The 24,428-nt window shown below is 42.0% G+C and overlaps 1 protein-coding gene across 5 annotated transcripts in view; it reads left to right on the forward strand.

Annotated features, from left to right (window-relative positions):
- MAP3K19 (mitogen-activated protein kinase kinase kinase 19) overlaps window positions 1-21,747 on the forward strand; it is a 53,125-nt gene extending 31,378 nt beyond the window's left edge. Inside the window, exons 7-13 of one of the 5 annotated variants that reach the window (XM_028101315.2) lie at window positions 912-990; window positions 1,922-2,181; window positions 6,466-6,509; window positions 9,099-11,552; window positions 14,779-14,928; window positions 16,014-16,711; window positions 21,632-21,747. In XM_028101315.2, coding sequence (XP_027957116.2) covers window positions 912-990; window positions 1,922-2,181; window positions 6,466-6,509; window positions 9,099-11,552; window positions 14,779-14,928; window positions 16,014-16,711; window positions 21,632-21,698 — 3,752 coding nt within the window. In that variant the 3' untranslated portion in view covers window positions 21,699-21,747. The remainder of the gene's footprint in view (window positions 1-911; window positions 991-1,921; window positions 2,182-6,465; window positions 6,510-9,098; window positions 11,553-14,778; window positions 14,929-16,013; window positions 16,712-21,631) is intronic. The other 4 variants (XM_028101317.2, XM_028101319.2, XM_028101318.2 and 1 more) reach the window with 4 other exon arrangements.
- The last annotated feature ends 2,681 nt before the right edge of the window (window positions 21,748-24,428 follow it).

The raw sequence follows: 24,428 nt of genomic DNA on the forward strand, positions 1-24,428 counted from the left end.
TACTTTTTTTGCTCATGCATCTGTCATTTTTATGTCTTCTTTGGAGAAATGTCTGCTCATTCTTCTGCCTATTTTTTATTTATTTTTATATTTTTTAAAGATTTTATTTATTTATTTGACAGAGAGAGACACAGCGAGAGAGGGAACACAAGCAGGGGGAGTGGGAGAGGGAGAAGCGGGCTTCCTGTGGAGCAGGGAGCCCGATGCAGGGCTTGATCCCAGGACCTGAGCCTAAGGCAGATGCTTAACGACTGAGCCACCCAGGCGCCCATTCTGCCCATTTTTTAATTGGATTATTTGCTTTTTGGTGTTGAGTTGTGTAAGTTCTTTATATGTTTCGGATACTAATTCTTTATCAGATATATCATTTGCAAATTCTTTCATTCACTAGGTTGTCTTTTAGTTTTGTTAATTGTAAGTTACCTTTGCTATGCAGAGCTTTTTGTTTTGGTGTAATCCCAATTGTTTATTTTTGCTTTTGTTTCCTTTTCCTCAGGAGACCTATCTAGAAAAACGTTGTTATGGCAACATGATATTACCACCTGTGCTCTCTTCTAGGTTTTTTTATCGTTTTAGGTTTCATATTTAGGTCCTTAATCCATTTTGAGTTTATTTTTATGTATGGTGTAAGAAAGTGGTCCACTTTTCATTCTTTTGCATGTAGCTGTTGAGTTTTCCCAACACCATTTGTTGAAGAGACTGTCTTTTCCCCATTGCACGCTCTTGACTCCTTTGTCATAAGTTAATTGACCATATAATCGTAGGTTTATTTCTGGGCTTTCTAGTCTATTCCACATTCTGTAATTATTAAAAACAGATCAGCTAAATAACCAGAAATAAAATACTCAGTTCCCGGTTGCCACTGGAATTAATTACTTTCTTCTTTTCATTACCGTCATGTGTTTCTATAGATGTTGAGATTATTGTTACTTTTCCAAGAGATGTCAGTTATCCCCAAGAAATGAGCCAAGAAGATTTACAAGAAAACAAGTAAGGAATTTTCTTTGAAAGATTAGACTGAAATTTAAGTATGAAGTGATACTTGTGTGGTAACCTACATTTTTAGTAATTCACCCTCCAAAAAACACTCTAAAGCAGGGGTTGGAATAAATATTACTGTGGCAGGAGCTGGATAATACACATTTTAGGCTTTAGGGGTCATATGGTTTCTGTTGCAATGATTCAGCTCTGCAGTAGTAGCTTCAATGCTGTCATAGACAACATGAAAACAAATAGGTATGCCCATGATCCAATAAAATTGCAAAAAGAGACTGAAGGCTGGCTTTGGCCCCTAGGTCAGAGTTTGCTGACCCTACAGCAGTGCCACTTAATATGTGATTCTGTGGTCCTTCTGTTCCCAGTCCACGATGAAGTCAGGACAGAACGTGAAAATGTAAATACTTAGAAAGTTGTATTACAATTTGACCAAGTAATTTTAGGTTCACTGATTTGATAATGAAAAACCTGGGATTTGTTTTCATGGTTTTGATTTTTTGTTTTATTCTGATAGTAATTCACTTTTATTATAAAAGTGCTACAAAAGTTTCATTCCACAATGAATTGGAAAATTTAAAAACCGGTCCTTTCCCAAAGATAGTTTGAGGAGTCCTGGGCTGGTTAATGCCTTTGGAGAAGGAAAAGAGGGCATCCCCTATGCCTGCACTTTGCCCCTCTGATTTCTCTGCTCAAGGAAATAGGGACTGGGGAAACTACAGTGTGGGGTGCAGAAGGCAGACGACGTGGGGTGTGAGTCAGAAGGTGGAGAGGTCTTGTCCTTTCAAGAATACAGCTCTTCCACTCAGCAGCACCACTTGGAAATAGTTCTCCAACTTTCTGGTGATGTCAGGCTGGACTGTGAAGCAGAGATCCAGAAGACACGGGGAATGAGTTTTGAATGAAACTGTGTCCTCCTCCCTTTCAGTCAGATAACGCCAGTGCATCAAGAATGGGCACGAGGACATGCCGTTTCTCTCCCAAATGAAATCGAGATGATGGACTTCCGGACAAAGACGCTGACCATGGAGCCTTTACTTCTGAAGGAAGAGGAAAGTTCCAAGGAACTCTGTGATGAGAATGTGGGCATTTTCTTACCAAGACCTTGCTTAGAACCAAACATTTCCACATCTGTAGCCAGAGAAGATGTCCCTCACTTTCTGAAGGGGCAACAAAGAAAATCTGAAGGTGAGTTCATTTAATTACAGTGATCCCTTTATTCTTCTGCCAACAAATTACCTATCTATCTATTAATCATATATCTATCTATCTATCTATCTATCTATCATCTTTTTCTTGAAAGTATGAAAAATCTTTACCATGAACTCATATTTAGTTGATGTTTACCTGTGGGAATCTTGGGGGCTTACACGGAGGATGCCTTCCTCTAGGATTTGAGTTTGCCACTCTGTCTAGCCCAAGACTTATTTACCAGAGAGCACACTGGTGCCAGTATTTTCCCTTAGGGCAATGCTGTCTTTGATATTTGCTTGCCACTGTCCTAAACCAATTGGCCTAAACCTCCGGGGACAAACCTGTAGTCCAACAAGGTGCATTTACTGGCTTACTGCAGTAAGAGAGATCGCATAGCAGAGAAACTGTTAGGGTAGGGTTTTTCATAGTGTGCATTTCCAATAGCTTCCTGAGAAAAGATGCGTAAAGTGTATTAATGATAGTTTTTCACTGTCCCTGTTTCTTTTGAACTCTGTTCTTTCCATTTGTTTTGTTCTCTGTATTTTCACATTAGCGGCTTTTCTCACATATCCGTTGTTCCTTGGCTGTCTGTTTGTATTTCTTGGCACTAAAAGTGCTGTGCGCTCCAGGGAGTGTGTTGAATGGGCAGAGAGAGACCTAGATGGTTGAGCAAGGGATTCCCCAAGTGTCAGTGTGCACAGATAGCCTTTGGTCTCGGTCAGTTTTTCCTAGACAGGGATAACCCAAGCCCCTGACTGTGGGTTGAAAGGCTGGGAGTCACCTGTCAGTGTGTAGGCTTTCCCTTAATCCTTTCATTTTCACTCCAGCACCCTGTTTCTGCTCTCAGCTATACCTAGCTCCTTAGTATCTTTGTTCCAGACTCTCCAGAAAGTAAACTTCCAGCCTTCTGCCAGGAACAGAGAAGAGCAACTCCTGATGAGTGGGGCAGGACAGGGAATCTGGAAACTACTTCTTCCACAGACTTACAAGCAACCCCTTGTTTCATCCTCACCTTTGGAGGTACCCAGGGTCTTCAATTCCTGCTCCTTTCTGGAGTTCTTAGTCCGTATTGAGTTTTCCCCCTGCAGGCACTGAGCAGAACAGACAACCAGTCAATTATTATTCATCCATTAAGTTTTCACCATGTAAAATTTTGTTGACTTGGCTCATCTGCTGTCTTGTCCTCTGGGCTTTTGTTGTTGCTGTGCTTGTTTACTCCTTTTTAATTTCCTTTACTACCATTATAGTGAGAAATTTGTGGAATGGAGAAAAGCGGGCACATTTGATCTTTTAACTGGAATTCTATACACATGCAAAAGGCCTTCGACATATATTGCCAAGGTACCGACCAGCAAGATCTCACCTCTACCTTCTCACCAGGAGTGCTTGAGTGTTTTTCTACCTCATGTCGTGCCTTCCCAACACTGGATAATATTTATGCACATATTTAAAATAGGTTTAGAAAAGTTTTTTTCTTTTTTTTAAATCAGGAGGTTATACATATGCACCCAATTATACATTATATTCTGTTGTATTTCTGGTATTAACCTGTAGCACCTTCTTACAGGGAAACCTCAGCCTCTAGAATATGACCTGTTAGAGGGCAAGGATTTTGTCTTTGTTGTTCACAACTATATTGCCATCTTCTAGGATAGTATCAGTCACTCATCAGGCACCTCAATAAATATTTGTCAAGGGGCGACTGGGTGGCTCAGTCGTTGGGTGTCTGCCTTCGGCTCAGGTCGTGATCCCAGGGTCCTGGGATCGAGCCCTGCATTGGACTCTCCTCTCAGCGGAAAGCCTGCTTCTCCCTCTCCTACTCCCCCTGCTTGTGTTCCCTCTCTCACTGTGTCTTTCTCTGTCAAATAAATAAATAAAATCTTTAAATAAACAAATAAATATTTGTTGAATAAATGCATAAAGAATTGGAGGGTGGTTTTGTAGCTGTGGCTAAGGGGAATGCTTGAACCCCTCCTACTGGTATCCTCTTCTTAGGTACCAGTTTTCACCTGCCAAAGTCTTCTTTACCTGTGTTGCATCTTAGAGAGGTCTGTTTCTTTTCTTTTCTTTTTTAAGATTTTATTTATTTATGTGACAGAGAGAGACACAGCGAGAGAGGGAACACAAGCAGGGGGAGTGGGAGAGGGAGAAGCAGGCTCCCCGCCGAGCAGGGAGCCCGATGCGGGGCTCGATCCCAGGACCCTGGGATCATGACCTGAGCCAAAGGCAGACACTTAACTGACTGAGCCACCCAGGCGCCCCGAGAGGTCTGTTTCTAAGTCAAATTTCAAAATGGCAGCCTGTGGCTAAAATGGACCTGCAATATATTTTGTTCAACTTTCAAAGCACTAAGGGGGTAAGAGGGAAATTTCACATAATGTCTCCAGCTCTCTGGCTTCTCTTGACAGCTGGAGAATCTAGCATACTAGATTATCGATCTGGAGTGGACAGCATCACTTGGAACTGTGTAGTGGCTGTCTTGTTAGTTGGGGCACACAATTTCAGCTCACTCCTACCCCAAATGTCCCACTTCATCCATTTATGTGACCTGCTTTGACTCGGGACACGTCGGAACTTTTGGCTTCAACTTTAAGCTGCGGTGGTGGGCGGGGCTTTAGGGACGATTCTGACTTTTTGGTAAGAGGACAACTAGGTTCACACTACCTAGTAAATCCCATCTATGATCTATCCCGTGTTTAAGTTCAAACAACTGTCTCCTATTATACATGAATATTTATTTCCGCATTTCTGTATGGTCCAGGCTTTATGAACAAAAAGCACTAGGAAATAAGGTTAAGAGATGATTGAATGATAAACATGTCTTGGAAATTAGAATTAGTGTACTGCTCCAGAGAGATTCAGACATTTATTTCCTCAGGACCTGTTTGCTTACATTCTAGGATAATAAAACCCAGAGATACATTTCCCCTTTCTCTTGGAGACATTTGCTTACATTTCATAGTAAAGGTCTCTCTTTTTTGGGAGAGAAAGGCGGGTCAAAGTACCAATCAATCTGAGTCTCATAATTTCAGGGTTCACTTCTGTGGTGCTTCCCCACAGGTAAACATTTGGTGCTCCCTGTGTTGCCCTGTGGGGAACTGGAGTGTGGGAAGCTGGTGCTGTGATGCTTTGTGCGTAATGAATGCTCTGTTCTCTGATCCAGAAAGCTTGTATTTCCTACCAGAATATAAACATAAACATAAATATAAGTATCATTATGAATATGAATGTAAGTGTAAATATACAAACATATATACAAATGTTATGTGTGTATATATATAATATGTATATTAAAATATAATATACATTTACAGTTGGCCCTTGAACAATGTGGGGGTTGGGGACACTGACATAGAAAATCCATGTATAACTTTTGACTCCCCCAAAACTTCACTACTCATAGCCTACTGTTAACTGGAAGCCTAATCAATAACATAAACAGTCAAGTAACACATATTTTGTATGTGTATTATATACTGTAGTCTTACAATAAAGTGAGCTAGAGAAAAGAAAATGTTATTAAGAAAATCATAAGGGGGCACCTGGGTGCTCAGTCAGTTAAGGGTCTGACTATTGGTTTCAGCTCAGGTCATGATCTAGGGGTCATGGGATTGAGCCCCATGTCGGGCTCCGTGCTCAGCACAGAGTCTGCTTGAGATTCTTTCCCTCTCCTTCTCCCTCCCTCTCTACTCCTCCCTCTCCTCTCTCTTTCTCTCAAATAAATCAATAAAATATTTTTAAAAATCATAAAGAAAATACATTTACAGTACCCTATTGTATTTATTGAAAAAAATTCACATATAAATGGACACACGCAGTTCAAACCCATGTTGTTCAAGGGTCAACTGTATATAAAAAACAACATTATACATAAAACAGCATCCCCCTTCAGTGGTGGTAACCTTAAGTGTTTTTTTTTTAAAGATTTTTATTTATTTATTTGATGCGGGGAGGGGCAGAGGGAGAAGCAGACCCCCCACTGAGCAGAGAGCCTGATATGTGACTCAATTCTGGGACTCCAGGATCATGACCTGAGCCAAAGGCAGTTGCTTAACCGACTGAGCCACCCAGGGGCCCCTTTTTTCTTTCTTTTTTTTTTTTTAAAGCCTTAAGGTTTCTATAATCATTCCATGTGGATTACAACTCGAAAAACTCTTAGTTTTAACTTTTCCTCAAACGTTAGCACCAAGATCACTCCATCTCCAACTCTGGCTTAAGACCTACTGCGTTCACTCTATTATTAAGAATATCTAATTATTTTATTTTTTCTTGTTATAGAGTTTTCTATTTCTGATATGAAGTACAGTAACCGAAGAATCGAGGTAAGATGAGTTTTAGCCTTTTTTTTTTTTTTTAAGATTTTATTTATTTATCTGACAGAGAGAGACGCAGCGAGAGAGGGAACACACGCAGGGGGAGCGGGAGAGGGAGAAGCAGGCTTCCTGCCGAGGAGGGAGCCCGATGCGGGGCTTGATCCCAGGACCCTGGGATCATGACCTGAGCCGAAGGCAGACGCTTAACGACTGAGCCACTCAGGCGCCCCAGTTTTAGCCTTTTTGACTTAAGATTTAAAACCAAAGAACCTCTTGTTAGAGACAAATTCTATCAAAGAACTCAGAACCAAAATCCTCAGCAACTATAGCTTGGGAAACAACAGCTCACAGATAGTTTATAGAGTCACAAATACTACTGGGAGAGTTATACTTTGCCATGTACATTTCTTTTCTGAGGGGTTTTCTGTTCACTACATAATGAGGTAAGTAACTCTTTTAGACATATTTTAATTTGTCTTCTTTTAACATGTCTAGAAATTAGGTAAACTTTTCCCCCAGTGGTAGAAAGATTTTCCTAGTTGTCTAGTGTGTAAGTATAGTTTTTGGAAAGATTCTTGTGACCCTCTCAACTGTCGGCCCCTGCTCTGTCCCATGAGCCTATGAGAAAGTGCATAGGTACTGCTTAGTGCTGTAAAAAGCTTATTGGCCTTAAAAACAAATAAAAGCTGCTACTAGGGAGATGTTTAAGCCCTGGCAGAATCCGTCTTTATTTCTGACGTTACGTTTAAGTGATTGAAGAAAATCATCTCTACAATAAAAGTGGGGGATTACACTGCATTTCACTACTTCTAATGCCTGAGTCTCTAGTATCAGCTTCCTTTCCGTTTCTTCTTACACACGGCTGGCAATACGATGACAAACATACAGCTCTCAGTTGCCCTGCATGATCCAGGCCTATAAGTATTCTAATATAATTAGGTACCAAATCTGGGAAGAACCACGATGGAAAGTTAGTTTACAGCTTAATGACCATAAAGCTGAATTTTATATATTGGGTTACACTGACCTCTAGAGGTTGCCGTTAATAAAAACTAACTTCATTTGAAAACAGTTGAGAGGGCAAAGAAGTAAAAACCATTCAGGGTTGCTAGCTTTCAAGTGTATAGTGTGGCACCTTTATAAGCCCCACCCAACAAAACAATTCAGCACAATATTAAGGAGTAGTTGTGCTCCAGATACAAATTCTGAGTTAGTCTTTAACCTAATGATATTGTTAAAGTAAGTGTAACGGATTTTTTTTTTTTTTTTTTTTTTTTTAAGAGAGAGAGCAAGAGAGCATGAGCAGGGACGGGGAGGGGCAGAGGAAGAGGGAGAGAGAGAATCCCAAGCAGGCTCCTTGCCCAATGTAGAGCCCAACACAGGGCTTGATCTCACAACCCTAAGATCATGACCTGAGCCGAAATCAAGAGTCGTACACTTAATTAACCTTAAGACTGAGATGCCCAGGTGCCTCTGTAACAGAAATTTTAAGCTGTTCTAAGTGGGTATTTAAAAAAATCTTATATCGATTCTATGGAAAGGAAAAGGAAAAGAGAAGAGAAATAAAATTTCTCATCTTAAAATTTTAATGTTTACCTGGGGCGCCTGAGTGGCTCAGTTGGTTAAGTGTTGGACTCTTGATTTCTGCTCAGGTCATGATCTCAGGCTCCTTGGATCGAGCTGCCCATCGGGCTCCGCAATCAGCAAGGCATCTATTTCTCTCCCCCTCTCTCTCTTTGCCTCTCTCCCCGCTCACACACTCTCTCTCCCTCCCTAAAATAAATAAATATTTTTAAACAATTTAATGTTTACATTATAGGGCCCTTATTTTATTATAAATACATAAACATGAATCTTTATAGCTATACTAATCTTGGTTTTTATTTTTTATTTATTTAGTTTTTTTAAAAGATTTTATTTTTAAGTAATCTGTATACCCAACATGGGGTTTGAACTCACTGCCCCGAGATCAGGAGTCACATACTCTACTGACTGAACCAGCCAGGCACCCCCCAACAATCTTGGTTTTTAGAAGTATTGTTTTACCAAAAATCCCAGGCATGAGCTTTTAGTTTTTAAAATTGGGATCTCTAGTGGACACCTGGGTGGCTCAGTTGGTTAAGTGTCTGCCTTTGGCTCAGGTCATGATCCCAGGGTCCTGGGATCGAGTCCCGCATCAGGCTCCTTGCTCAGCGGGGAGTCTGCTTCTCCCTCTGCCTGCCACTCTCCCTGCTTGTGCTCTCTCTCTCTCTCTGACAAATAAATAAATAAAATCTTAAAAAAATAGATAAATAAAATTGGGATCTCTAGGATAGCCTTGTAAAGGCCTCCCTAAAGCAAATCTTAGAATCTATCTGGAATGGATGGGGAGATTGGGTAACTGGGTGATGGGCATTAAGGAGGGCAGGTGGTGATGAGCACTGAGTGTTATACACAGCTGATAAATTGTTGACCACTACATCTGAAACTAATGAGGTACTATGTGCTGACTAATTGAATGTAAATAAAAAAAGATAATCTCTCTGGATTACCTTAAACCACTTGATATGATATGCATGTACGTTTCTGCATTCATTAGCCTTTTCTCTTTCCTTTTAGTTCCCTCTGCCACCATTGTCACTTTTGTCCATGAAACCTGGTCTTCATACGATCCCCCCAAATTGCAAGGATCTAAAAGAGAGAGAAAGAAATATTCTGAACTTCATATCCTTTGTACCTAAGCTCTCAGAGCCCGGAAGTCGATCTGAGGAGTTTAGACCATCACACAAGCACCAGGAAGCTCCGTTTAAGGTGTTTGTGGATCAGACTCTCATGTCCTCTGACAGCTCCATTTGGTCCAGAAACATGTGCTCGTTTTGGAAGGCTAGCCATCAGAGACAACACATGGAGAGGGAGGAGAACAGGAAATCCAAGCAAACAGAAGGAAGCGACAACATTTCAATCTCTGACTTTGAAAAGGGACAATCTTTGGGATTCTTTGGAAATTGTGAGGAGAGCAATTTTCCTACAGATCAGGAAGTGGATCTTGACTGCATTGGTCGTGAAATTCGAAAAGCAGAAGAAGAGAATTCTCAACATGTTTCATCAGGAAAGAAAGAGGGTTCAGTAGCCAGAAACTGTAAACAAGACTGTGAAGTTGGATATACCGTGCCAATCAAGTTCCAAGAAGCCCAGCATTCAGAAATAATTCTAAGGCAGGATGAAGAGACTGGAAATGATCGGGCTGATTCCAAAAGTTCTTCAGCACAGAAAGGTGAAGCAGTTGAGCCAAATCATATTTTAGAAGACTGTACTGTACTTAAAAGTTTGTCCAATGGAGTCCCTGATGGCTCCACTGAAGAGCTCCCACAAGGTCAGAGAGGCATGGAGAGAAACATAAAAATATCAGTAGCAAAGGCCACCAAACCAGAAATGAATGGAATGGTGCCTCTTATCCACATCACTTTCCCTGGACATGGACCTCCCAAGGAACCGGCAATAGCCAAACCGAGCCTCCAAAAAAGAAAGGGCACTCTTCAAAACAACAATAGCTTCAACATACTTGCACACCAAGAAAATGACAGGCAGAAGATGAAAACCCACAGAAATAAGTTGGAGTCAAAGACCAAGACCAGTAACAGGACATCCCAGAATTTCATGATTTCCACTGAAGGTTCCATTAAGCCTACCATGCATAAAACCAGCATAAAAACTCAAGTTTTCCCTGCTTTGGGGCTTGTTGACCCCAGACCCCGGCAGTCACCCAAGTTTCAAAGGAGAATGCCACAGGTAGAAAAGAAGCAATCAACTTACCGGGCTCTGAAACCTAAAAAGCAATCTTTTCCTTGCATCTGTAAGAATCCAGGAATGAAGAAGTCTCCTGTTCCTCTCTCCGCTAAACCAACAGAACCAAGACTAAATTACCTAGATCTTAAGTATAGTGACATGTTCAAAGAAATCAATTCAACTGCTAATGGGCCTGGAATCTATGAAATGTTTGGGACTCCTGTTTATTGTCACATGAGAGAGGCTGAACGTCATGAGCACAAATATTACCGAGAGATATGCTCAGCTCCGTCTGGCAGATGTGTTACCCATAAATGTCGATCTTCACACAGTGAGAGAAGCAGCAATAGCAGAACAAGATTTTCTCAGAAAAGACCACACATTAAACCTGCAAAGACTTCGCTTGGCATTAAACAAAAGAGCAAAAGTTTAATTTCTAAAGAAAAGAGTTACAAAGCCGTAGGTAGCAACTTACAAGACATTGAAAATGGTGATGATATTTCAGATCCAGAGTGGCAGATAAAGTCTTCAGGAAATGACTTTCTCTCTTCCAGTGATGAAGGTCAGCCCATGAACTTGGCTCTGCCTCACAAGCGGTCCACTGCACCGAATGGATTCCTTCCTGTTACAGATTTGTCCACTGTTGAAGAAGTCTCTATGGAAGAGTCTGCTGATGAAGGAGACATTTCTAACAATCAAATACTTGCCACGAGCCTCAGAGATCTGCATAAACTTGAAGAACTACATCACCAGACCCCATTTGTCCTTTCAGAAAATAGCTGGGCAGTGCCCAGTGAGAAGGGTTCCAATAAGCATGTACTGCAAGAAAAGCAGAATACAGCATCTCTTGGTAAAATAAATGCCAACCAAATTTTGACTAACGATATAGGGTTCGAAAGTGTTTTAGATAAGTCTGAAACACTTACGAGTTTCTCTTTCCAAGAGAAACAACAGAGTGCATCTTCCCAAGCATATCAACATTGGGGACATTCTTTGGATCATGATAGTTTAGCTAATGAGTCAATTACATATCACACATTTGGACAAACTTTAAATGATGCAAATTCAATTTCGCAAGAAATTCTAGATTCTGTGAAGAATGAAGAATTGACAGATGAACTATTAGGATGCCTAGCTGCAGAACTATTAGCTCTTGATGAGAGAGATAACACCTCTTGCCAAATAATGCCAGATGAAACAGATCCTGAAAACCTAAATCTTGTCCTCAGTAGGAGAGGAAAAACCACGCCAGAATTGGGCGGAGAGACAACAAATGTTAAAATACAGGTCGGTATAATTAGAATCAGTGATTCATTGAGGCAGGAAGGGTCCTCAGAGACAGTCTGGTTCAAACTCCTTATTTTCAAACAAGGAATCAGAAACCCTAAACAACTCAATAGTTTTGTCAAGGTCTCACTGTTCGGTTGCAAGTTTGGAATCCAGATGCCCTGACTGTCAGGCTAAGATGTTTTCTTTTTCTTTTTTAATTAATTAATTTTTAAATTAACATATAATGTATTATTTGTTTCAGGGGTACAGGTCTGTGATTCATCAGTCTTACACAATTCACAGCACTCACCATAGTACGTACCCTCCCCAATGTCCATCACTCAGCCACCCCATCCCTCCCACCCCCCTCCCCTCCAGCAACCCTCAGTTTGTTTCCTGAGATTAAGAGTCTCTTATGGTTTGTCTCCCTCTCTGGTTTCATCTTTTTTCATTTTTCCCTCCCTCCCCCTATGATCCTTTGTCTCGTTTCTCAAATTCCTCATATCAGTGAGATTGTATACTTGTCTTTCTCTGATTGACTTCTCTTAGCATAATACCCTCTAGTTCCAGCCACATCATTGCAAGTGGCAAGATTTCATATTTCTGATGGCTGCATAATATTCCAGTGTGTGTGTGTGTGTGTGTGTGTGTGTGTGTGTGTGTGTGTGTATACCACATCTTCTTTATCCATTCATCTGTCGATGGACATCTTGGCTCTTTCCATAGTTTGGCTATCGTGGACATTGCTGCTATAAACATCGGGTTGCACGTGCCCCTTCAGATCACTACATTTGTATCCCTGGGGTAAATACCCAGTAGTGAAATTCCTGGGTCATAGGGTAGCTCTATTTTCAACTTTTTGAGGAACCTCCATACTGTTTTCCAGAGTGGTGCACCAGCTTGCATTCCCACCAACAGTGTAGGAGGGTTCCCCTTCCTCCACATCCTCGCCAACAGGCTAAGATGTTTTCATTACACCGCCTTACTTCTGGAATTCAGCTAGCCCGACACTGCAGTGGCATCAATTTGGGTACATTAATATAGCAAAACTATTTATTTAAAGTAGGTCAATATTTTATTCAGTGAAGATGTTTTCCATCAACAAATAGGAGAGAGATAATTATGGGTAAAACATTGCTCTAGGTGGTATGTGAGATAGAAAGAAATGCACAAGTAGCTCACCAGCTAATTCCAAAACAGATATGAAGACATGAAATATGAAAACTTTAACACACAAATATTATCGGTGCCTACTGTGTTCCTGGCGCTGGGCTAAGAACTAGAGACATGATGGGATACAAGACTTAGCCATTGCTCTCAAGGAAAATAAGCAACAATCCTGAAAAATTAAAAAAAAAATTATTTGGCATGGGAGTAGGAGTGGGGAAGAAGAATATCAACAGATCATCGGGTTTTGTTTTGTCTGTTTCAATTCTCACCAAATTACATGAGCCTCGTGTTCTACTCAAATTTTAAAGACAGAAATGGTAGGTTTAGCTGAAATATTTATTGAGCACTGACTCAGGCTATATCACACTATCTCAGGATCAGGAACAATTGTTTTAGTCAGTTGATCAAAGGATACACAAGGCAAATAGTTATATCATAGCTAGGTTTATCGAGAACTTACCATGTAGGAGTGAGATATGTTACATTGTCTTCTTTATATGCTTCATAACATTCTATGACATAATGAGTCCCCATCTGGAAAGATGAGAAAATTGAGGCTTAGAAAGTTAACATAGTCAGTGAGTGGTGGGACCAGGCATTCTGCTTCCAGCCCACACTCTTATCACTACACAGTGAGATTATTCCTTGTCCTGGAACACCAGCTCTGCCCTCATGGTGAATTTGGTTTCTGTCGGGGGTAGGTAGTGATTCAGGGAGGCCTCCAGTCCTGGGTAAGAAACGGGGATATGTGTGTGCACACCTGTATGTCTGAGATGAGTCTACCATTCTGCCATTTTAATTTTTTTTAAAGATTTGTTTATTTGAGATCGAGAGAGAGAGCGCACATGTGCATGCACATGTGTGCACAGGGTGGGGCAGAGGGAGAGAACCTTTAAGCAGACTCCCTGCTGAGCCCGGAGTCTGACTTGGGGCTTGATGTCAAGAGATCATGACCCATGAGATCATAACCTGAGCCAAAACCAAGAGTCGATTGCTCCACTGATTAAGCCACCAAGGCGTCCCACTGCCCTGCCATTTTAAATTTAAGCAAAGCTAACAAGCTAGTAAATATCAGCAGCCCGTAACCCCACCCTGTAATGATGGAGTCAAAACTGACTTTTTGTAGCCTTTTGCTTCCCAAGCAGTCCTTAAGTTTAGTTTGGATAGAAACATAAAAGGATGGGGAGGAGGTACACAGATGGCCTTTTCATTGCTGAGGAAGATATGCTTGCAAGGCAGTCTTGATCATAATGGCCTTCACCATGCATCTGCGTCACCATCATTTATTTTTAAGAACTTGTGGAGGAGATCAAAACAAAGTAGTTTTGGCCCCGATCAACCAGTTGGAAAACATGGTCTAAGTTCTACAGAGATTCTTGTTCCCTGACTTCTAGGGCAGGGCCTCTTATAGCTTACTGTGAATGCAAATCACTTGGGGATCATGTTAAAATGTAGACACTGATTCAGTATGTCTGGGGCCCGAGATTCTGCATGTCTAACAAGCTCCCATGTGATGTTGATTCACCTGTCTGCAGATTCTCCTTTGAGGAGCAAAGGTCTAGAGGACCAAGGATCGTCATTCTATTGCAGCTGGTCTTGACCACACTTAAGTGTTGTGGCTGTGCGTGAGGAAGAGAGAGTGTCTGTGTGTGTATTTGTGAATGAATGTGTGTATGTATATAGGCTTATGTATATATGTGTGTGTTTGAGTGTATGTTTGTGTTGTGGAAATAACTGAAGAATAGACAAAAGCTATTCAGAGCTCGCTCTAGCGAAAGAGTCAGCCACTAACACTTGTGTTTGGCAGAGACTCAAAGGCAGGCAGAGGAGTGGGAAACCTTCTTATAGGGAAAAAAGGGCAGCTTTCAGTATGCTCTGATTGGAGGCTCTTGGCAGGGGGAAACTGTAGGTGGGCTAACAAGAAGCATCCTATATGACTAATTACGGGTGCATATTTGGCTTTCTCTAGTTGGTCCCGAGTTAGAAGAAAGGAAGACTTTACTTTCCAGCCCTCCCCTCCATCCCAGTGACTCAGAGTTTAATGGTGACTTTTCTCTTTGTCTCATTGTCCCAGAGATGTAGTAGTGGGTTCAGGATATTCAACAAGGAGGAGAAATTTCTCAACTCAAATGAAAAGAAGACATTTTCTGAAAATAGTTCCAAGTATGAAGAATGTATCCTGTGGACAAAGGGCGAGATCCTTGGGAAGGGAGCCTATGGTACAGTAAGTTAAATGGGAAACATGATGAAACCCCAAATCCCCACTCCTCCTTGACCCACCCTTTCCTTCCTAATCCTCTTGTGCCCTCCCCACTCTGTAAACTTTTTGACTTGGAACTTTTTCAGTTGGAAGTAATAGGAAACCCAACCCAAACTGGCCTGGGGGAAAGGATGTTCACTGGTTTATGTAACTGAAGGGTCTGGAATAGGTGTGGCTCTGGACATAGCTGATTTCAGGGGTCAAACAATGTCACTAGGGTCTGGCCTCTCTGTATGTCTCCTAATGGGTCTCATTCTCAGGGTCTATGTGGTGGGGCAATGGCCAATGTATTTCTAACCTCTCATTCTCCTGGGTTCAAGTCCAGTGGGAGAGATGGCTCATGGTTCAACAGCTCAGGATGCTGTCAGAAGTTGGGAGAATCATTGTTGAGTGGCAAAAACAAAAAAATGTTCCTTACAGTTTTTGAATTGCATCAAAAGACCCTCTAAAGTCCTAGCACATTAGATAGTATTTACATAGATTGGTAAAAAGAAGACCGATGCCCAGATAAGACAGGCTATTTTCTAGCTGGGGCCATATCAGCAAGAAGCTGGAAAGACATGAAACCACTGAAGACACATGATGGGGTCACTGCCAGATTACCCCAGGACCTGCGTTCCTCTTGCTCCTTAGAGCTTTAGCACTGAAATAGGCGTTTCACTTATTTGGTGAGGAGTTTTCCCATTGTAGTCATGTAGATATCTGTGAGGTAAGAATTATCACCTCCGTTTTATAGATGAGAAAAACTGAAGTCAAAAAGATTATACGACTTACCCAAAGTTACATACCTGCAGAATGGTGAAGCCAGGATTCTAACCAATCCAGGCCACTGGACTCCAAGCCAATACGATATCCATTCACCATGCTACCCATCCCCATCTTGGCCCCCCTGAAACATTGAATTTGCTTAGGTTCTGTGCATTTAGGTAGGGATGCGTCAACTTAGAAAAAGACAAGGGTTTGGGAGGAGAAGGGAAAGACAAGCGTCACCTGAGGCATTTTGTGAACAGGTTATATCATCTAAATTTAATAATAAGGTTTGCTTCTAGGTATATTGTGGTCTTACTAGCCAAGGACAGCTAATAGCTGTAAAACAGGTGGCTCTGGATACTTCTGATAAATTAGCTACCGAAAAAGAATACCGGAAACTGCACGAAGAAGTAGATTTGCTCAAAGCACTGAAACATGTCAACATTGTGGCCTATTTGGGGACATGCTTGGAAGAGAACACTGTAAGCATTTTCATGGAGTTTGTCCCTGGTGGCTCAATCTCTAGTATTATAAACCGTTTTGGGCCATTGCCTGAGATGGTGTTCTGTAAATATACAAGACAAATTCTGCAAGGTGTTGCTTATCTCCATGAGAACTGTGTGGTGCATCGAGATATCAAAGGAAATAATGTCATGCTCATGCCAACCGGAATAATAAAGCTAATTGACTTTGGCTGTGCCAAGCGTTTGGCCTGGGCTGGTTTAAATGGCACCCACAGTGACATGCTTAAGTCCATGCATGGGACTCCATATTGGATGGCCCCGGAAGTCATCAATGAGTCTGGCTATGGAAGGAAGTCGGACATCTGGAGCATTGGCTGCACCGTGTTTGAGATGGCCACAGGGAAGCCTCCACTGGCTTCAATGGACAGGATGGCAGCCATGTTTTACATTGGAGCACACCGAGGGCTGATGCCTCCGTTACCAGAACACTTTTCGGAAAACGCAGTGGACTTTGTGCGTGTGTGCCTAACCAGGTAAGAAACTGAACAGGAGGAGGAAAAATCCCTAGAGAGTCCAAGATTGCTGACATTTCCCCTGCAGTTTATGGCCCACAGAAAAATCAAGCAGAGAGTGATTTTGTACTGAAAGGAATCATGATTAGCCACATTGGGTGATTGTGCTCCTCATTGCATCAGGGTAGGGGGGGTAATGCCTCAAGTAGCAAGTGTCTCAATTAAATGTCTTATCAGGGACAGACAAATCAATGGGTGTGTGAACATTGCTAAAGATCTACTTATTTATGAGTGGGACATCTTCTGAGGGACTGGTCATGGTGCAATGACATCACCTGTGCTTAGGTTCCCCTTTCCTGAGCTGCCTTTCCTCTCAAGGAACCAGTGTTCTCACCTCCTTCCCAAAACCGGCTCTCAGAAAAGTATGTGAGAAAGTCATTCATATTGAGGGATTGATATGAATTGACTGATTGATGACTGACAGATTTAATGTATCTGTCCCCCCAGAAACGCTAGCATCCAAAATGAGGGCAAACACTTGAGCCTTTGAGCCAAAGGAACAAATCTCTAATTGAAGCATTTCATGCATCAAGTGTGGGGAATAATTGGGGAAGCAGAAAAGAAGCAGAAAGTTGTCTGTTTTTTCCTGTTCTGATGCTCCCTAGTATCTATGGAATAAAATGTTGGGTAAAATGTTAGAAGGGACCTTAGAGATTACCCACTTGTGTGGTTTTCAAATTTTTCTTAGCCAGGCACTCTCTGCTCATATGAATTTCTTTTCTTTTCTTTCTTTTTTTTTTTTTTAAATAGACTTCATGCCTAGCATGGAGCCCAGTGTGGGGTTTGAACTCACAACCCTGAGATCAAGACCTGAGCTGAGATCAAGAGTCAGAATCTTAACTGAGTAACCAGGCACCCCTCATATGAAATTTTAACTCAAAGAATATAACATAAGAGCAGAGAGATGGCTCTGGTTAAAGTATGTGTGTATGTGTGTATGTGTATGGTGAGGGAGAGCTAAAGTGTAGGGTGGGGTGCCAGAGCCCACCCGCCTGGCCTCTATCCACACCTAGTGAGGCTCAACATTTTGTTGTACATGCAGGATGAGGAAGGCTGTCTTGCTTTCAAAGAAGTGTGCGTTCTTTTTCCTAGAGGAAAAATTCTGGTGCTCCAGCTTTAAGCAAGCATACAAGGCAAACTCCAACTCCTGGAATGGGTTCATTTTTTTCTTTCTTAATGAATCTCAAAACCCACAGTTCTCCCTACCTGCTGGCAAATGTGCCTCTCTCTTTCAGACTCTGTCTCTCTTTGCCATCATGTGTACCAGTGTCCTGGTTGATTTCAGGGGATTGCTCAGGACGAGGCAGGAACACATACTCCATACTCCAGTTGTGAGCATCCCCAGATGTAGACACCATAGGTGTTCCAGTGTGGATTTTGTGGGCAGAGCCCCAGGCACAGAGCTGCCCCTTGTTCCCCACAAAAAACCTCACACAAGAGACATAAAGGTGTTAGAAATATCACAGGAACCAGTACTAGTTTTGGAATTGGTCTTAGCTCTTAAGACTACTATAGTTGCTCTGGTCTGAAATGAACAATTATCTATTATTGATCCACAGAAACTACATGCTATTTTCATTTTTCTTTCGAGTTGTCATCATTCATACACACACACACACACACACACACACACAGCTTTAAAGAGAAAGGGTGAAATCTTTTTTATGGCTCTCCTTTTGAAACATTGCTTCATGAACTAAGCAACACACAACTCATACCACTAATGATAAATTAATAGGGTTGTTGTGAGAGTTAATGTAAATTGCTTAGCAGAGTATGGGGCACGTAATTAGGGCTCCATAGTTATTAAATGTTTGGGAGAATACTAATACATCTTACCTAATTAGCGTCATTACAAGCATAAAGTTACCTCTTGAAATTCTATGGCAAAGACCCTAGGACTCTAGAATCTTGCCTTATGACGATATTCCTTGGAGGTGTGAATAGTCAGAAATAAAGTGGGGCGGAGGCACTGCTAAAGATTCAGAAGTACAGAGGACTAGGTGTTGACCAGAACAAGGACTGAATAGATCAGAAATGAACTTTGGCGAGCAATAGGATGTGTGATGGGGTACTCCTACGGGCAGGTTGAAAATCTGGGAAGGGGCGCCTGGGTGGCTCAGTGGGTTAAGCATCTGCCTTCGGCTCAGGTCATGATCCCAGGGTCCCGGGATCGAGCCCCACGTTGGGCTCCCTGCTCAGTGGGGAGCCTGCTTCTCCCTCTGCCTGTGGCTCCCCCTGCTTGTGCTCTCTCTGTCAAATAAATAAATAAAATCTTAAAACAAAACGAAAGTAAAGTTCTGGGAGGTCAAGCCAAGGCAGTTAGCTTTGTTGCAATAGGCAGCGAAGAGCAGGGGACTGTAAAGAATTTGGGGCAGATCATGCCGTAAAGAAACTGGCCTTTGGGGAAGCAAGTCGGATGGCAGTGCATCGAAGGACTTCACACGGAGGCTGCTTGAGACTAGAAGTCCAAGCAGGAATCCAGAGCTTGGACTTGGATGGCGGTGGAAGCAGTGGGACTATAAAGAGAAGGGCTCCAGAGGAAGGTGAATCAGGACGTGGTGACGGGGCATGACGGGACTGCATGGTTTTGAGTATGGATAATCTAAGAAATAATAGAAAGTTGTGAAAGAGGAGCAGGGGAGGGAATTGAAGAGAGCCCACCACTTAAGGACATTTTCGAAGCTGTGGGATTGGAGCTCAGGAAAGCAAATGAGATTGGAGGTCCATCTTTAGAAATCCGAAGGTCGGTAGCTAGAGTCATGAACAACTTAAGAGGGCTGAGGAAAACGTTATTGAAAATGCTCAGGGGAGAAGTAACGACAGACACAGCATCAAATCTAGCACGTGGCTGAAGAAAGGGAGGGAGGGGAACTGTCCCACCGCGGAAGAACCAAGAAAAGTTTCCTCCCAGCCTATGCAGAGATCGTTTGGAAAGGAGGGGGTAGTGAATGCTTCAAATGCTATTGTACAGATGACAAGGAGGGTGAACTCATTACACTTGGTAACGAGAGGATCGTGGTTAATTTTATGAGGGCAATTTCTATAGAGGTGAATGGACCAAAGGGTAAGGTTTTGGGATAATGAATGTTGAAAAAAAAAAAAAAGTCACTGGGTTTGGCTATGTTAAGGAAAGGATTTTTGGAGAGGAGAGATTTCTGCGTATTTTGAAGACAGGAGAAAGGACTTCCAAAAGGGGAGGTTTTATTTCCAAATAATTTATGGTCACTTTATCTTTATGTCCATTTTCATCTGGGCTATCCTGGTAGTTACCCCCTGCACCTCTCCCCACCCCCCCACTGCCTCCACTCCCTGCCACCCAAATTATCAAAAGATAGCCAACTTAGGCAAAATAATGTCTTTGGAATAGGTCATTGCAGATAACTGTTGACTGGTTCACGGCTTCGTTGTTCACTGTTCATTGGCAAAATTTTAATTTGAGGAAAAATAACCTAAACCAAAATAGTACTAAGTGTATAACTGTCTCCCATTACTTTATGCTCACCCACAAGTGCCCCAAATGGGATTATTTCAATTAATCACCAAAACACATTTAAATTGTCTACATCTTTTATTTTTTATAAGATTTTATTTGAGAGAGAGAGTGAGTGCACAAGTGGGGGGGAGGGGCAGAGGACAAGGGAGAAGCAGGTTCCCTGCTGAGCGCAGGGCCCAACGTGGGGCTCGGTCCCCTGATCCCGAGATCATGACCTGAGCTGAAAGTGGTCACTTAACCAAATGAACCACCCAGGCACCCCTTCTTAAAGGCTTTTTTAAAAAAAGATCTTAGATTTTATTTATTTTGAGAAAGAGAGAGAGAGAGAGGTGGAGAAAGAGTGGGGGAAGGGGCAGAGGGAGAGAGAGAATCTCAACCAGACTCCTCACTCAGCACAGAGCCCAACACAGGGCTGGAACAGACCCTGAGAACATAACCTGAGCCAAAATCAAGAGTCGGATGCTTAACCAACTGAGCCAGCTACCCAGGTGCCCCCTTAAAGGCTTTTCAGTTCTGAATTCCAGTGCCTCTAAATTTTAAAAGTAAACTTAATGCTAGTTAAAAGTGCATTAAATTGTACATCTACAAGTGTGGGTTTTACTGTGTATAAATCACACCCCAAACTGAGCAAAAGTACAATGGGAAAGTAGGGCCTAGTTTTTAATAATATTGACTACTTTTTGAACTATTACTATGTGCCAGACACTGTTCAAAACTTGTATATACATTATTTCTCTCAGGGAGTTAAGTGTTATTGTTATCCCCATTTTACTGATGAGAAGAGTTTAGGTCACTGACCTAAGCTCACACGGCTAAAGGCTTAAAGTGTGGACTCAAATCTGTTTGGCCAAGATTGTACAACCATTTTTTAAATTTTTTAAAGATTTATTTATTTTAGAGAGAGTGCACGCACATAAGCGGGGGTGGGGGAGGGGCAGAGGGAGAGAGAAAGAGAATCCTTAAGCAGACTTCCCACTAAGTGCCAAATCTGATGCAGGGCTTGATCCCAGGACCGAAATCATGACCTGAGCCGAAATCAAGTCGGTCGCTTAACCGACTGAACGGCCCCAGGTGCCCCTGTACTTCCATTTTTTTTTTTTAAGATTTTATTTATTTATTTGACAGAGAGAGAGAGAGAGCACAAGTAGGCAGGCAGGCAGGCAGAGGCAGAGGGAGAAGCAGGCTCCCCACTGAGCAGGGAGCCCGATGTGGGGCTCGATCCCAGGACCCTGGGATCATGACCTGAGCCGAAGGCAGACGCTTAACCGACTGAGCCACCCAGGCGCCCCTGTACTTCCATTTTTAAAGTTGGCATTTTGAGTCAAGTAGATCCAGTTGGGAGGCACTAATGGGGTGCTGTTTCTAAATTGTTTTTCCCTTCTTAGGGACCAGCATGAGCGACCTTCTGCCGCCCAGCTCCTGAAGCACTCCTTCTTGATGAGAAGTCACTGAATGTACATCCACTTTTCTCTCCTTTATAGGCACTCTGTGATTGCTTCATTGTGGGAATGATGGTTAAGGGACCTTATTTTCCTACTATTGAGTCAGCTCAACCCAATTTAACCAGATCCCGCACTGTCGCTAACTAAAAAGTTTGCTATGTATTAGCGTCCTCAAGCTTCAGGCATGGTTACACATGTATATGAGAACATTTTCTTCAACAGTAACAACAAAAAACCTATTCCAGTGTTTACACCTTTGGACTGTCCAGGAATTACAGTCTCTATTCCTTTGTAGGATTCTACCTTTTAGTTTTGGTCTATCAATTTTAATGTCAACTTAAATTGTAAAAACAAAAAAAAAATTGTTTTGGCTTGGTGTATACAGACATTTATTTCTTGGAAAGGAAACTAAAGGTGAGAAATTAAAAACTAGAGAGATGCTAGATTCTGTTCACTTTGGCAGCAATCTTAACTTTGCAGACTACAGGAGCCTCAAAGTTAACAGGAAGAGCTAAGGGCCTTGGCGTCTCATTACCAGAGGGTCCCGAGTTCCCACCTACAGGAAGCTGTACTGTTCGAGGTGGCTTCGCACACCTCAGGCTGCTTTCCCTGTAACTGATAGTATGACTTGAAGACTTCACCTATCTGCCGGGTGCATTAGGTCATGGCACATCTATAACTAGCTAAACCTAAGCTTGCTAGTAGGACAAAAGCTAGATCTGATCAAGGGGAGTGGGTCAGCATACAAATTTTTTCAGGGCTCATTTCGCTGGAATGAAGGACATCCCCAGTGAGGTCACTTTTTTTTTAAGGATTTATTTATTTGAGAGAAAGAGCAATTGAGCAAGCAGGGGGAGGGGCAGAGGGAGAGAAAGAATCCTCAAGCGGACTCCCGGCTGAGTGCAAAGCCCGACACCAGGATCCTGAGATCATAACCTGAGCCTAAATCGAGAGTCAGACGCCCAACCGACTGAGTCACCCAGGTACCCCCTGAGGTCACTCTTCACTTCTAGAACATTGATAAACCTCACCAGAAAAAGTGGACAAGTTGTCAGAATTATTACAAGGCCTTGTTTTAAGTTGGTGGAAGAAGCATTGTTGATTAAGGTTTCTACTGCTGTGATTCCACTCATCTACTAAATTTCATTGACACCTATTGTTTTGAGCTATTTCTATAGAATCTTTTTACTGGCTGCTATCATTTCAAAGTGGCACAATTACAAACTAACTTCAGGTGTATTCTAACACCAGTTGTCAGGCTTTGTCAAGATCAAGCTGGTTCTTCAGAAGTTTTTGAGAAGCAACTGAAATGCGGTCAAGCTGAGATAAAAGATTTTACTTTGGCCAACATGTTTAGATACGTCTTTCTGGGTATACCTTGTCTGTAATTTGTACAGTTTTCTCATATTTGATAATTTAAGATATACGTCCCTCATTTACCTGTATATCAGCATAACCTGACAAAATGAAGTATTTTGTTAAAGTGGTTTTTAAAAAATTTTAGTTGGGATCTTAAGCATTCTTTAAAATCTGGATGGTTTTATCTGATTTAGGAGCAAATAGACTACATATGGGAAAGGCTAGGGAGCAAAGCATATTCTGTACATGTGTATCATAGCAATGGACACATGAAGTTGGTGACAACCCTAACCCTCTTCATAGAATACTGAACACAACTTTGGAACAGAACCTTCAAAATTTTTTCAATAGGTGACCCTTGGTCCTAAGAATTTTCTGTTGTTTTGTCATTCCTTGTGTTTAAGACATAACAGGCTGGAATTCTTTTATTATTGCCCAGATGTTTGCTCCCTTTTTAACTTCCTTTGGGAGGAGGAGGGTCTGAGAGGAGATAGGGAGTACAGTTAAGTGGTCACTGGAAGGACTAGTATTTCCTGAACTCTTAATATAAAAAAGCACCTCATTTAATTCTGTTGTTTGGGTTGGTTATCTCATTTTGTTAAAGAATGATAGGGTTGAGAGCTAAGTGACTTTCTCAAGGCCATCTACCGGTAGGTGGAAGTCAGGACAGTCACTCAGTCATTTGTGTGACTTTACAGCCCACTGCCTCTCAGATGTGTGGTTTACAAATACAGTTACATCGTTAAGTTTTACCCAAACAAAACCCCACTGTGATGCTGATTAACAAATTCCACCAGTCCAGTTAATGACTTTGGTTACTTTAATGGTGTGAAAAGCTTCACCTTTTTCACTCAGCCACAGCCCTTTTCACCACTCACAATGCTTGTTTTTAATTATATTCCCAAGTACACTTCATTATGTACTGAATCTTCCTGTCTACTCCACCAAAGGAAATCTAACTCCCCAGAGTAGTTCCAACTCTACAGCACTTCCCTAACTTGAACCTACCTTAGTCCTTGCACGGGAGACATTTCTCAGTGGCGGAGTGAGGAGAGCTGCCAGAGTGGAAAAGAGCAAGCTCTGGAGTATGGGACTGGGGTATACAGGACTCCATCATCCACTTCCTCCAGCACAACCGCTACAGCAGTCTGAGGCCTTCTACACTGGATACAAACCACTTCATCTGCTCAATGAGCAGTCAAAAGACTCCATCACCTACCAGGTCATCTTTATTCCTCATCCGTGCTGCACTTGCAAGTATTAATTCAGCTTAAAGGTATGTAAGGTAGAAACCTGCATTTTAAAAAAGCTTCCCAGGAGATTCTGTCAACATTAAAGTACCCAATGGAGGCAGTCTGTATGTTCACTGGTGATCACTACA

The sequence above is a fragment of the Eumetopias jubatus genome, unplaced genomic scaffold (genome assembly GCF_037043125.1).
Source record: "Eumetopias jubatus isolate StellerSeaLion01/CBP00866 unplaced genomic scaffold, mEumJub1_p1.0 scaffold_3, whole genome shotgun sequence".
NCBI classification, from domain to species: domain Eukaryota; kingdom Metazoa; phylum Chordata; class Mammalia; order Carnivora; family Otariidae; genus Eumetopias; species Eumetopias jubatus.